Source organism: Salvia hispanica, chromosome 5 (assembly GCF_029641045.1).
Source record: "Salvia hispanica isolate PSC_SH4W2 chromosome 5, Shi_PSC_v1, whole genome shotgun sequence".
In the NCBI taxonomy this organism is placed as follows: domain Eukaryota; kingdom Viridiplantae; phylum Streptophyta; class Magnoliopsida; order Lamiales; family Lamiaceae; genus Salvia; species Salvia hispanica.
In genome coordinates this window covers 46,156,506-46,170,811 of record NC_142696.1, presented here as the reverse complement: position 1 = coordinate 46,170,811, position 14,306 = coordinate 46,156,506, and the positions used below count along the sequence as shown (strand labels likewise).

The window sequence follows — 14,306 nt, the reverse complement described above, 5'->3', positions numbered from 1 at the left end:
GTTACACACACTACACACACTTCACACTATTCAATTTTTTTGTTTTTCGGTTAGTTCTGTTCAATTCAAATTTTTGGCAAATTTTCATATTTTGTTTGGACATGCTTGTAGATGTATTTAGTAACAGGTTAATATTGAGCCGCTTGTATTTAACTGCTCGTTACAGGTATCGAGGGCAAGCCCCATATGAAGTTTGACATGGTGTAACTCAACCAAGAAAAGAAAAGATTTAGAAGGGTCCCTTGAGGAGTAGAGCCGCAAGGCTGCCTTTGCTGAGCCTTTTAGTTTATAATAGATTTGTCTATATTGTAGATAGCACTACTATTTTCTAACTTATGCTCAAAATTCTTTTTTCTGGTTATCGCAATAAACCTGTTTAATTAGTTTCCTATATATTTATGTTTCAAATTAGAGTTACACGAAAACTACAGATGCGATGACAGATATCATTGCTGATATCTAGATAGTTAATAATTATGTATAGCTCAAACGAAATGCAATCACAAATGTATGGAAATCTCATTTGTTAATAATTATGTATAGCTCAAACTAAATTCAATCATGAATGAGATTTAAATAGTTTCTTTATTTTTCCAGCCCAAATTTACAAAAGGGAACACACACTGAGAAAAATAAAGACCATTGAATCAGTTCTGCCAACTAGTAATTTCCAAGGCTCCAAATAGCACATTCTGTTGCTGTATGGCAAACTATATCCAAAAGGGGGTTGGCTCATCCACATCTCTTCTCTCCTCCAACAGCTTGTTTGAGTCTGAACGTGTGGATCAGCGAGTAAGTTTTTCAAAGACAGAGATAATAACAAAGGACAAGAAAAATATCCAGTTACACACCTTTATTCGATAGCTCTCAAGTGAAACAAGTTAAGTTTCATGTAGAGAGCAGAAACTGCAAGTTCCACCGGAATGAATATCAGAGTTCACATGTATCATATTCATAGCAATAAAACAAGAACAGAATTTTCTTACTCATTCATAATCTCATACAGGTGTTTAGAAATGTATGCCATCGATGGATGTGAACAATAACAAATCGAAGAATGCCCAAACAAGGTTGACTGAAGAAAGATTTAAGTGCTATGGAAGTGCACCTTTCAAGACAGAGTTATTCAATCTTGTTGCTTATCAATCTGCATTCGCTAGGTGGCCACACCTGTAGAGAAAGAAGGTAAGCAATGTCCGAACTTCCCTGATTGAGCCCATATTATGGATAAAAACGGCATCATATATGATCTTGATCCAACTTAAAATGCAAACAGTTTCACGTAACCAATTACACATATATGATAGAACAGCATCATATATGATTTTGATCCAGCTAAACTGCAGTTTCATACTTATAACCAATTACATATTTATGATAGAACAGCATCATATATTATTTTGATCCAAGTCTCCAACTAAAATGCAAACAGTTTCATATAACCAATCACCATTTATGAAAAAACAGTATCATACTACTATTTTTAATCCTAACAGTTTCATAGAATCAATTACAAACTTAAGCAATACAAGAAGGCACCTCAATCAGATCCCAAGCAAAAAAAAAAAGAGAAATGGTTGAATAGCTCACCACAGCAAATACTCTATAGCGTAGATGCTCGTAAGGAACTGCACCGAAATGCCTGGAATCTCTACTGTTGAGCAAATTATCCCCTTCGACCCAAAGGTGCCCATTTGGTACCTAAATCATCAAAAAATTCACTTTTTAGAATCTTCCTCACCTCTGATATTGCTAAGCATAACTACATATTTACAAAGAATAGTTACACAGACATGAATATGGATAATCATTCTTCAATAAGATTAAACTTCCCATGAAACCCTAATTTGATCCCAATTTTTTTAAATTGAGGATAATTTAGATAAAAGAAAGAAATGATTTTAAAATTGAAAAATTGGGGGAAGGAGAGGGTTTACAAGAGTCTTGTTGAGATCAGTATATCCGCGAGGGAGATTATTGGGGGGAGCATAAGAAACGACGTCGCCCCCGAGAGCCTTGATCCTCTTGGTTAGGAACGTCGTCGATTGGTCGGGGCTAACCATTATGACGATGTCACCCCGGTCGACTTTGCCGCGGAGGATTGATATCTTTTCAACCAAAACGATGTTGAAGTCATCGAAGGTGGGGCGCATACTGGCACCCATGAGCTGCACGGGAATGAAACATGAATAAGGAAATGCGAATTGGTAACGCACATTCACAGCTAGGATTGTGCCCCTACTATGAAGTATTTGATCGGAGAGCAATATGATCTGGCTTTATGCACGGCTGCCTTCGCCATGGATGCCACTCTCTCCATTCCTAACCCTTACTCTCTCTCTCTCTCCACAATTTGCAGCGAAATTTAAACATAAATGGAATCCCACTCAATTCGGATCCAGTGGAGTTTTCATTTTTGTAAAGGGAGTTTTAATTCGGAAATAAATTGGCATAATTTTCTTTTTCCATATATCCATAATTAATATTTTTGCTTTTTACTATAGTATTTTTTATAATAAATCTTATTAAACTAACTTATTTGTTCATATTTTATATTACTCTAATTCATAAAATAGACCAAGCATTACACTAACATTTTTCATAATTTTTCACTATATTTCTTATAACATCATGAGCTGAGTTAATTCGCGGAATGGATCACTTAAAATAAACCCTAAAATAAATCTTAAAACACCTGATTTTCCACTATATTTTAGGTGATCGCTTCCGATTCATTCGTAGTACCGATTAAACATGAGGGAGTAGCATTTTTTAGATAATAGTGACAACTGTGGTAGGAACGTAGGATGGTATATGATTGAAAGATAATTATTTCAATTTTGAGATATTAACTAGTCTTTCAATTTGGAAGAGTTAGTTGAATCTTCTAATATTAGTAAGTTGATTGTTTGGCTCTGATATCTTTTCTAAAAAAATGACTTGTTTGATTCTTTTCTCAATCCAAAAGAGAGTAAGTATTTGTGGGTTTCTAAGATGAAATGGAATAGAGATCTTGAAAGGAATAAGAAGGGAATAGGATGGAGATGAAATGACAAATCCATTTCGGTCTTGTGTTTGATAAACACAAAGAATACAAAGGAAATAAAATTGTTATTCCTTGATTGATTTCTTTCTTATGCTTGGTAGCTGTAAGAATGAAATGAAATATAAACAATTACACACTACACACATATTACACACACGAAACACATTGCACACACTATATAAACACATTATACATACATGACACACACGCGACACACATTACAAACCCTATACACACACACTGTGCATACTGCACAAGTTACACACGCTACACACAGTGCACACACTATACACAGTTCACACTATTCAAATTTTTTGTTTTTCGGTTAGTTCGGTTCTCAAATTTTTGACAAATTTTGATATTTTGTTTGGACATGCTTGTATATGCATTAGTAACAGGTTAATATTGATCTGCTTGTATTTAACCGCTTGTTACAGGTATCGAGGGCAAGCCCCATATGAAGTTTGACATGGTGTAACTCACCCAAGAAAATAAAAAGATTTAGAAGCAGTGGCGGACAGAGTTAAGAACAAGGGGTACGACGGTATCCCTAAAATTGTGAATAGCCTAGTGGTAAAATGACCCAGGTTCGATTCTCCTCGGTTTAAATTTTACTACTACTCTTTAGTCTTGTAGTATTTTTGTTTCTTTTGTTAACTGTTTTATTTTTGTTACTCTATTTAGTCTTGTATTTTGTTAGCACTAATTAACTGTTAACTTTCAATATTACGTGTTATCATTGAATTTAATCATTTACTATTATTAATAGTGTTTAACTAATGTATGATTATATAATAATTTTGTTATTTATTTTCTCATTTGTTTTTTACACAATAAAAGTATGTTTAGTTGAATGTAGTACTATTTATGGTTATGCTCATATTTTGACCTTAATTATATAGAAAATATGATGCATTTTTTTAAATGTTAAAAATTCTTAGAAACTAAAATATGTTCTCAATTATATAACAACCTCCATTTTAATAGTGAAAACTTTTTAAGTAATGACACTTAAAAAAAATCACCTATTTTTTTATATACAATGAAGTGACTTGTTAAAAAAATTGAGGTAACGGGGAAAAAATTCGATTAAATTTTAAATCTTCAAGTCAATTTAATTATTATTGCACCCCCCATCCGAAATTCCTGGATCCGCCACTGTTTAGAAGCCCCCCCGGGGTAGAGCTGCAAGGCTTGCTTTTGCTCAATAATTTTTTTTTTCTTTTCTTTTTTCTGGTTACCGCAAGAAATCTGTTTAATTACTTTTCTATATATTTATGTTTCAAGTTAGAGTTGCACCGAAAACTACAGAAGCGATGATATGGAAATCAATTTGGACATCTCATTTGGTAATAATTATGTATAGCTCAAACTAAATGCAATTATGGATGAGATTTCCATGGTTTTTTTAAATTCCAGCCCAAATTTCCAAAAGGGAACAAACACACTTTGTAGACAAATACAGACCACTGAATCAGTTCTGCTAAGTAGGAGTAATTTCCAAGGCTCCAAATGACACATTCTGTTGCTATGGCAAACTATATCAAAAAAGGAGTTGGCCCATCCACATCTCTTATCAACTAACAGCTTGTTTGAATCTGAACGTGTAGATCAACGAGTAAGTTTTTGAAAGAATGCAACAACACATATCCGATTACACACCTCTATTCGAGGCCTAGCTTTCAAGTGACACAAAGTGTGGAGAGCAGAAACTGCAAGTTCACATATTTTATCATAGCCATAAAACTAGAACAAACATTTTACTCCATCATAATCTCATACACGTGTTTAGATAACCAATTACACATTTATGATAAAACAGTATCATGGAGTATATGATATTGAATCCAACAGTTTCATAGAATCAATTACAAACTTAAGCAATACAAGAAGGTAAAAAAATGGTTGAATAGCTCACCACAGCGAATACTTTATAGCGTAGATACCGGTAAGGAACTGCACCGAAAGACCTGGAATCTCTACTGAGGGGCAAATTATCCCCTTCAACCCAAACATGCCCATTTGGTACCTAAATCATCAAAAAAATCACTTTTTAGAATCTTCCTCACCTCTGATATTGCTAAGCTTAACTACATATTTACAAAGAATAGTTACACAGACACGAATGGATAATCATTCTTCAATAAGATCAAACTGGCGGATCCAGAAATTTCATATTGGGGTGCGATAAATAATTATATTGACTTGAAAATATAAAATTCAATCGATCTTTTTTATATAACAAAGAATTTATATAGTTAATAGAAAGTGAATGAGAGGGTTTACAACAAGAGTCTTCTTGAGATCAGTATATCCGCGACCGCGATTAGTGGGGGGAGTATAAGAAACGACGTCGCCCCCGACAGCCTTGATCCTCTTGATTAGCAACTTCGATTGCTCGAGGCTAACCATTATGACGATGTCACCCCGGCCGACTTTGCCGCGGAGGATTGATATCTTTTCAGCCAAAACGATGTTGAAGTCATCGAAGGTGGGGCGCATGCTGGGACCAATGAGCTGCAAGTGAACCAAACATGGATGAGGAAATGCGAATTGGCAACGCACATTCACAGCAAGGATTGTGCCCTACTTTGAAGTATCTGATTGGGGAATACAATATGGCTTTATGCACGGCTGCCTTCGCCAAGAATGCCACTCTCTCCATTCCCAACTCTCTTCACAATTTGCTGCGAAAATAAAACACAAATGGAACTCAATCAATTCCAGTGTAATTTTGAGCTGTGTAAACTAAGTGACAACTGTGGTAGAACTAATATGGAATTATGTACGATTGAAAGATAATTAAAGTATTACTCCTGGTAATTCAATATTGAGATCGTAACTAATCAATCAATTTGGAAGAATTGGTTGAATCTTCCAAGATTAGTAAATTTGGGATAAGACTTTGTTTCAAAATGAAACACACATGATCTAGCTAGTTGGTTAATTGAGATGAGAAAAATTGTGTGAACTGTGGAGTAACAAACAGCAGCAAAAATTGTGTGAACAAACAGCAGCAAATATATATGAAGTGAAATCTGGAATGTGTTTCTCCACTTAATTAATTTGAAAAGAATATCTATATATCTGTAAGTCTGTGTAATGACATGAGGCTGAGGGAAAGAAGACTAATTAAAAATGTTGGTATTATCCAACATTTACACAAATGTGCATAAATGAATGTAAAAGTTGCACTAATGAATAATGAGTGTCTGCCATAGTGCTTGCCTGAACTGTGAAAGCTAGTTAGCCATCATAATATGCTTATTCAAAACAAATCTGCTTATCCAACCATATATATTTGTGGATTGATATGTAAAAGATTGACTTATTTCAATTAAGACAGTTTGGCCGAGTGGTCTAAGGCGACTATTTATGCATTCATTCTAATTTTAATTTTTAATTAAAAGATTTAGTTTCCCTCTAGCAATTATACCGATTTTTAAAGTTTTCACAATTTCTTTCAGTTTACTTGTCTCATGTATTTCCCATATAATCCAAACCAAACTCCATTGTCAAAATAACACACATCACAATTCACACAAACACATGAAATGTTCATTAATTAATTAGCTCAACACACTTAATTTACATCATAAACTCATCACTAATATTCTCCCATCACTTTCCGGGAACAAAGTTGGTGGCAAAGGCCCAAGCGTTGTTGTTAACCGGGTCAGCAAGGTGGTCGGCAAGGTTCTCCAAGGGTCCCTTTCCGGTGACGATGGCCTGAACAAAGAATCCGAACATGGAAAACATGGCGAGCCTCCCGTTCTTGAGCTCCTTGACCTTGAGCTCGGCGAAGGCCTCAGGGTCATCCGCCAAGCCCAGGGGGTCAAAGCTCCCACCAGGGTAGATGGGGTCAGTGACCTCCCCGAGGGGCCCACCGGCAATGCGGTACCCCTCGACGGCGCCCATGAGGACCACCTGGGAAGCCCAGATGGCCAGGATGCTCTGCGCGTGGACCAGGCTCGGGTTTCCCAGGTAGTCGAGGCCGCCCTCGCTGAAGATCTGGGCGCCGGCCTTGAACCACACGGCTTCCCCGAACTTGACCCCGTTGCGGGAGAGGAGCTCGGGGAAGACGCAGCCGAGGGCGCCGAGCATGGCCCACCGGGAGTGGATGACCTCGAGCTCCCTGTTCTTGGCGAAGGTCTCGGGGTCGGCGGAGAGGCCGGCGGTGTCCCAGCCGTAGTCGCCGGGGAACTCGCCGGTGAGGTAGCTGGGGGCCTCGCCGGAGAAGGGGCCGAGGTACTTGACGCGGTCGGGGCCGTACCAGGGGCTGCCGGAGGAGACGGACTTGGTGGCCGGTTTGCGCATGGAGACGCGGCCGCCGTTGCTGGCGGAGAGCTGGGGGGTGGTCTTGACCGCCTGACCGGCGAAGGATGGGGAGGAGAGAGCCATTGTGGAGGCGGCCATTGCTGAGTGAGAAATGTGTGTGTGTGTTTTTTTTAACTTGAAGAGGTGGTTAGTGATGAAGTGGAAGGGGGAAATGTGTGTGTTTTTATAAGGTATTTGGAGTTGTGGGGGTCCTTATCTTTGAGTATCATTTTATGTGTTCTTATTGGTTGGTGATATTTAAGGGTAGATAATAGCATTGATTTTTTGTATTGATATTTGGTAGATATGAGGATGGAAGAGTCTCAACTCTCATGCAATGGTGGGATATTGCTTAGGTTTTGAGCCTATAAGGTGCTGCCAAGTGTGCGGATGGATATTGCAGTACAACAAACTGATTTATTACTTATTAGCCATAGGGGCAACTTCATGCATGAAGCCTTGGACAAATATGACTTGAATGCGTATAGCTTTTCTTATCACGCAGTCTAATTAAACAAATACTTCGTCTCCCCCGTTAATAGTTCATTTTTGCCATTTTCATCTGTCATTCAGTAATTGTTCACTTTAACATTTAACTATAAATGATAAGTAGGTGGTCCTATATTCAACTAATTCATTCTAATCAAATTTTATTATAAAATTAATACATTGGGACCATATTCCACATTTTCTAATCCATTTTCCTTGATATTTCTTAAAACTCGTACTGAAATTAAAGTTGACAATTAATGGGGACGAAGGGGGTATAATGATTCTTGTAACTAGTAAATTTAAGTAGTTGAATTTTGCAACAAGAGAGGGGGAACAATTGCTATTGTATTCATCGTTAATCATTATATCCACATTGATGTATCAAAAAATAGACCAGACAACAAAAATGATATGGTCATGGATGAAAGTAAAAAATAAACGTATTCTTAGTTAAAAGAAAAACAAAAATATTACAACAAATACGTGTGAGGTTAGAAAAGAAAAATATTCCGAAAAGATAAAAATATAATAGTATCAACTACTTTCATGGTTACCGTTAGAGCTCGCTAAACAAGTTTGCCTTGACTTAGCATGCTGGGGCCTGATCAGCATTCGGGCCGGGCCGGGCCGGGCTTGGCTGGCTGGATATACGAGCCCTAGCTAGCAGGTTTGGGCCAGAGAATTTGTTATTTTATTTCAATTTTTCGTGATTAATGCTTGAAATACATGAGCTGAGCATCGAGCATTCCAGAATTAGTTCCACTTAACTAAATCGAATCCTCAAACATATTTTGGTCAAGCATTTGAGCACTAATTCAATTTCAGTCGTGCATATCCCGTCAAGTATTCATATTCATTGCATGTTTCATGTACAATATAGAGATCACATATCCAGCTTGTTGAATTTCTTTCGACCATCCACAAATGTTTCAAGCGTTTAGAATAAACAAGCAATTAATCATAAAAAAACTTATAATCTACTATAAGTGAGCACATACTAAAAGAACAGAGTCTTGCCGGCACCAATGTGTTCGCTAAACCCCAAACATATTCGTATTAGCGATCACGCGAAAAGGTGCTTGTGTTTCATTGTAAGAGCATCTCCAAGAGGAAAGGTATATTGAGTATGTATATTTCTTATTTAACTTCTCAAAAAGATTATTATACCTTCTTAAAAAGTAATGGACTCTAAGGAAAGAGGTAAATTAAAAAGATAAACATAAATAACTAACTTTTTACTTTTACTATCGCTTTAAACTATTTATAATTATTTTTTAAAATGAGTGCGCAAAATGAAATGCTTCTATTACAGTGGAATGGAGGGAGTACTACTTAGTACTCCATAAAGAGTATCGGCATTTCGACAAAATGTGTCATAACTCGTGTCACAGCCACACTGCCCACTGGGGCTAATGAATTCGTGGCCTTCTGAATTTTAAAAAAAATTCAGAGTATTTTAGTCATTTTTATATATATATTATAAACTTTTATGTGTGAAATTTGCTATTTTAAAAATTCAAAAAATTTGGCACTTGAAATAATAAAGTTAGTTTAATTACTTATGAATATATATACATATATGAGAGTGTTTGGGTACCACTACCTCTTAAAATACCACTATACCACTATTCCTAGCCAATCATTTATACACGTGGACGAATAATAAGCTGCCATGTGGCAAAAAATAAATAAAAAAGGTAAAAAAACACGGCCAGCAATATGCAACACCGTATACAATTTTTCTTGGCCAGTAATATCCAACTCGCTAAGCGTTTATAATATTGTTGTGTAGCGTTTATAATATTGCTGTATATGTGGTGTCACGGTGTCATTTTAAGAGATGTTGTCATTTTAACACAAATCTATATATACATACATAAGTATTTAAAATTTAGTATCTTGAGGAGTTATAAACACAAACCTAACCACAAGAAGCTAACTAGAGCATGCGCCACGCAGCCCATTTGCCATGTTCTGAGTGGACAAGACGGGATTGAGGCATCAAGCCACGTTGCAAGGGTTCTGTCCCTAGTCCCCTGTTCGTTCCTTGAGCGAGTGATGTAGGGGAATGTCCCTCCACGCGCTCTACATACACCTCTTCCATCAATGGATTATCAACGTGAAGGCCACTCACAAACCTATGGCTTCATTGTTAGTAATTAGAGTGTCCACTATAGTTGGCCGGACCAAGTCACAAAGTGTGGCCAGGCCACAAAATCGTGGCCGGGCCACCAACGCCCATCTTTTCCACTATAGTGGACATGCCCAAGCCTACAATCATTTATTTTTTTCCATTTTGTTTATATTTTAATTTTACTACAATAAAAATTGTTAGACTATAATAATTAAATAAAATGCATAATTTAATGAAAACTAAATCGAAAATCAAATCTTCGTTGTATTATAGAACGGGGTAAAATTATACAATGAAAATTGTTTTAAAACACTCAAACAAAAACTAAAAAAAACACCACCATTGCCGACTACTCGGTGTCATCATCAGAATCCGCCGCTTCTTCTTCACCCGTTGCATCGTCACCGCCAACGCCATCACCGTCACCGTCACCACCACCGCCTCCGCTCTGAGGTCCCGTCGCCGCCACCGCCGTGTCCTCCCACCCCAACAACGTCCTCAGCCTCACTATAAGGTCGTAGTACATCCTCTTGGTAGGTGGGTCGGTTGACTTCTCATACAAGGCCAGAGTGTCCTGGAGTTGCTTCATCATCTGCACCTTCAGGGTGTTGCTCAACGCCGCTCGGGCCGGCCCGGGGGCGGATGCTGACGGGCCCGCAGCAGAGTGTTGGGAGGCAGCGGCGGAGGCGGATCTAGCAGCTCGGATTGCGGACTGTTGACCCAGGGGTCGTGGACGCCGGGATAGTGACGATGGGGGCTCCTCCATAACCTCATCGTTGAGGTCGAAGGTCCTTGAACCGCCGCTACTACTGTTGTAGTTGCCGGCCCTGCCCCGTCTTGTACGCCTCGGCCCAGAATCAGACGCGTTCTTGCAGATGGCTCTGAATTTTGGGGAGTCCCGCAGAACGAGGAATTCTGCCCAGTAGGTAAACTTCTTGCCCTCTTGCACATTGAACAACTGCATCGACAGCGATTTTACGTCGGCTTCGCTGCGGCCACTCTCAGCAGTGCGCATTTGGTTCTCGTATATACCAATGAACTTCCGAAGAGCTGTAGTTATCCTGCCGAACTTCTTCCGGATCGGGTCGGGTGTACGGGCGACGCTCCCCGGCGGTTTGAATTCATTGTACACCACCAGGACTTTCCGCCAGAAGCATAAGTCGGCCTGATCCGTGCCAACTATGGCATCTGTCGTCACCGCGTCCCATGACCTAGCAATAGCAATGGACTCATTGTCTGTGTACAGAAACCCTCGTCGACCACCACCGCCATCGCCTTCTCCGCGACCACTGCGACCACCTTGCTGCCCGCCTTCGCTGCCGCCGCCACCTCGCCTGCCGGTGCCGCCGCCACTTCGCTCGCCGCTTCTTCCGCCGCCTCCTCTCCCCGTCTCTACACGACCGGGCGTCGGGGTCTCAGGCGACCCTATCAATTGTTCCGATGTGAATCTAACAGATTCATCAAGCGGAGATTGATTGCTCTGGAATGGGGAGGATTGGAATTGGGACGGGAAGTTTATCGTGTCCATGTTGGGTCGGTAGTCGCCCGTCCCCGGTTGGGTACGACCCGCATATCTCTGCTGATAAGCCGGGGACTAACCCCGATTTTGGGGTGTTTGTTGCCACGGCGCCGGCGATGGCGGACTCCACATCTGGGATGGAGGAGGGGTGGGACTCGATCTCCAGTGTTGGGGAGGTGGAAAGCTCCCCTGTCCCAAATCTCCATAGCCGGGATCGTCTCCGCCTTGCATTTCACAAAAATTAAAATTGAAGGGAATAGGGTAAATTGTGTGTGAGAGTAGAGTAAAAATAAGAGTTGAATTTTAGGTATATATAGAAATATTTTCGAAAAAAAAATAAAAATAAAAATTCAGAAATTAGGGGAGCCGCGGCCCGTGGCCGCTGCAATAGGACCGCCGCGGCTCACGCCCAAGCGCCGTGGCCTGGCCACGCGAGTGGCGCTCTCGTGCCCCCCCCCCCCATCCAAGTCACTATAGGGAGTCGCGGCTCTCCTACAGTGGATGCTCTTAGTACTCCGTACTACTTTATTACTCCCTCCGTCCCGGATAAGATGAAACATTGCTTAGCCGGCACGGGGTTTTAGGAGTTATTGGTTAAAGTATTTAATTGGAGAGAGAGAATGTGAGTGTAAATATTAAAGTAGAGAGATAAAGAAAGATGAATGGTTGAGTGTGTTAATTGGAGAGAGAAAGTTACCAAAAAAAGAAATGTGTCATCTTAGTTGGGACAAACTAAAAAGGAAAACGTGTCATCTTAAGCGGGACAGAGGGAGTAGTATTTTTTTAATTCAAAAAATTAAAAAACGTAGCAAAATTTTGGGTAATTTCTTTTTGTTAATGTTTTCAAGTTGCGAGTAAATTTAATTTAAATATTGTTTTCGACAAAAATCTTGTGGAGGAAGCTGCGAGACGTCACCTTAAGCTAACAAAGCATGAAATATTTCCATTAATCAATTGCTACATCGGATAATAACCTTTAGAATGGACCAACCCAACCTCCCAACCTTAACCAAAACTATATCTTACTATCTGAAAGCTCATCTTTCCAAATCTCAACCAATCAACGCCTCTATTTCATATTTTGCTGAGTCATAAATATCCACCTCTCATATATGCTCACTCAAACAAAAAATCTAAATTCCCTCACAAAAACTCATGGTCCAAAACCACCAGAATCTTAAAACCCAATGAAAACACAGATAGAGATATCAACAAGATAAGAACTCCCACCTCATCCCACCTATAAGTTTAACCCCAACCGCCACCTCACTTCCCATCCTCAAACAATCACCCTCAATAACACCAAACAACACATCTCCACTCAGCAATGGCCGCCTCCACAATGGCTCTCTCCTCCCCATCCTTCGCCGGTCAGGCGGTCAAGACCACCCCCCAGCTCTCCGCCAGCAACGGCGGCCGCGTCTCCATGCGCAAGCCCGCCACCAAGTCCGTCTCCTCCGGCAGCCCCTGGTACGGCCCCGACCGCGTCAAATACCTCGGCCCCTTCTCCGGCGAGGCCCCCAGCTACCTCACCGGCGAGTTCCCCGGCGACTACGGCTGGGACACCGCCGGCCTCTCCGCCGACCCCGAGACCTTCGCCAAGAACAGGGAGCTCGAGGTCATCCACTCCCGGTGGGCCATGCTCGGCGCCCTCGGCTGCGTCTTCCCCGAGCTCCTCTCCCGCAACGGGGTCAAGTTCGGGGAAGCCGTGTGGTTCAAGGCCGGCGCCCAGATCTTCAGCGAGGGCGGCCTCGACTACCTGGGAAACCCGAGCCTGGTCCACGCGCAGAGCATCCTGGCCATCTGGGCTTCCCAGGTGGTCCTCATGGGCGCCGTCGAGGGGTACCGCATTGCCGGTGGGCCCCTCGGGGAGGTCACTGACCCCATCTACCCTGGTGGGAGCTTTGACCCCCTGGGCTTGGCGGATGACCCTGAGGCCTTCGCCGAGCTCAAGGTCAAGGAGCTCAAGAACGGGAGGCTCGCCATGTTTTCCATGTTCGGATTCTTTGTTCAGGCCATCGTCACCGGAAAGGGACCCTTGGAGAACCTTGCCGACCACCTTGCTGACCCGGTTAACAACAACGCTTGGGCCTTTGCCACCAACTTTGTTCCCGGAAAGTGAGGAGAGGATTGAGGGTTCGAGATTGAGTTTGTTGCTTTAGTTTGGTCACTTGTAAAGTTTCATGTGGATTGTTGGAATATAAATGCCATATCTTGAGGTTCAATGTTTTTTTGTCAATTGAAATTCTTGAAATTGAATTCCTCCAAATTAATTTTGTTACATGAGAAAAATGTTACTACTAAGATTTATTGGGTATTGTTACTAGATTAAATATTCTTATCTTCAAACGACATTCATTATAATCAATTTTATGTAATTCATCAAACATATTTTGTGAAATTTGACAGAAAATGGCACAATGAAAGTTACTATTTGTCAGTAAAAAAAATCACAAATATTAAGGTGTAGTATTATTTATTTTTTAAAGTTTCATTTTTTAATCGATATTAATTACTACTAATATTTATTAGGATGCATTTAATCAAAAGAATGAATATAAAAGCAGAACACTAAAAATTACTCCTTTTGTTCCAAATAATTTGTCTCACCAGACATGAGTTTTAAGAAATGTAATGAAAAGTGAGTTGAAAAATTTAGTGGAATGTGGGTCGTACTTTTATATATTAGTTTTATAATAAATATGTGTAGAAATGAGTTAGTGGAACATAGAGTCCACTACCAAAAATGTTAAAAAGTGAAATGAGACAAATTATATTGGACGAACCAAAATGGGAAA

At 40.2% G+C, this 14,306-nt stretch overlaps 3 protein-coding genes across 5 annotated transcripts; 1 reads left to right on the top strand and 2 right to left on the bottom strand.

Annotated features, from left to right (window-relative positions):
* Positions 1 to 554: 554 nt before the first annotated feature.
* On the bottom strand, positions 555 to 6,442 carry LOC125191282 (uncharacterized). Of its 3 annotated transcripts, XM_089058647.1 has the most exons (7): positions 5,890 to 6,442; positions 5,637 to 5,733; positions 1,938 to 2,168; positions 1,591 to 1,701; positions 1,109 to 1,170; positions 852 to 906; positions 555 to 772 (listed from the first exon to the last, which is right to left on the bottom strand). In XM_089058647.1, exons 2-5 carry the CDS (start codon positions 5,709 to 5,711, stop codon positions 1,123 to 1,125), a joined length of 465 nt encoding a protein of 154 aa, XP_088914773.1. In that variant the 5' UTR covers positions 5,712 to 5,733; positions 5,890 to 6,442; the 3' UTR covers positions 555 to 772; positions 852 to 906; positions 1,109 to 1,122. The 3 variants fall into 3 exon arrangements, with proteins under 3 accessions (XP_088914773.1, XP_088914772.1, XP_088914771.1); XM_089058646.1 differs by lacking the exons at positions 5,637 to 5,733; positions 5,890 to 6,442 and adding an exon at positions 2,243 to 2,386 and having other exon boundaries at positions 987 to 1,170; XM_089058645.1 differs by lacking the exons at positions 5,637 to 5,733; positions 5,890 to 6,442 and adding an exon at positions 2,243 to 2,386.
* Positions 6,443 to 6,582: 140 nt separating this feature from the next.
* On the bottom strand, positions 6,583 to 7,556 carry LOC125188607 (chlorophyll a-b binding protein 3, chloroplastic). Its single transcript, XM_048085553.2, has one exon. It carries the CDS (start codon positions 7,460 to 7,462, stop codon positions 6,668 to 6,670), a length of 795 nt encoding a protein of 264 aa, XP_047941510.1. The 5' UTR covers positions 7,463 to 7,556; the 3' UTR covers positions 6,583 to 6,667.
* Positions 7,557 to 12,773: 5,217 nt separating this feature from the next.
* LOC125188548 (chlorophyll a-b binding protein 3, chloroplastic) lies at positions 12,774 to 13,733 on the top strand. Its single transcript, XM_048085479.2, has one exon. It carries the CDS (start codon positions 12,836 to 12,838, stop codon positions 13,628 to 13,630), a length of 795 nt encoding a protein of 264 aa, XP_047941436.1. The 5' UTR covers positions 12,774 to 12,835; the 3' UTR covers positions 13,631 to 13,733.
* The last annotated feature ends 573 nt before the right edge of the window (positions 13,734 to 14,306 follow it).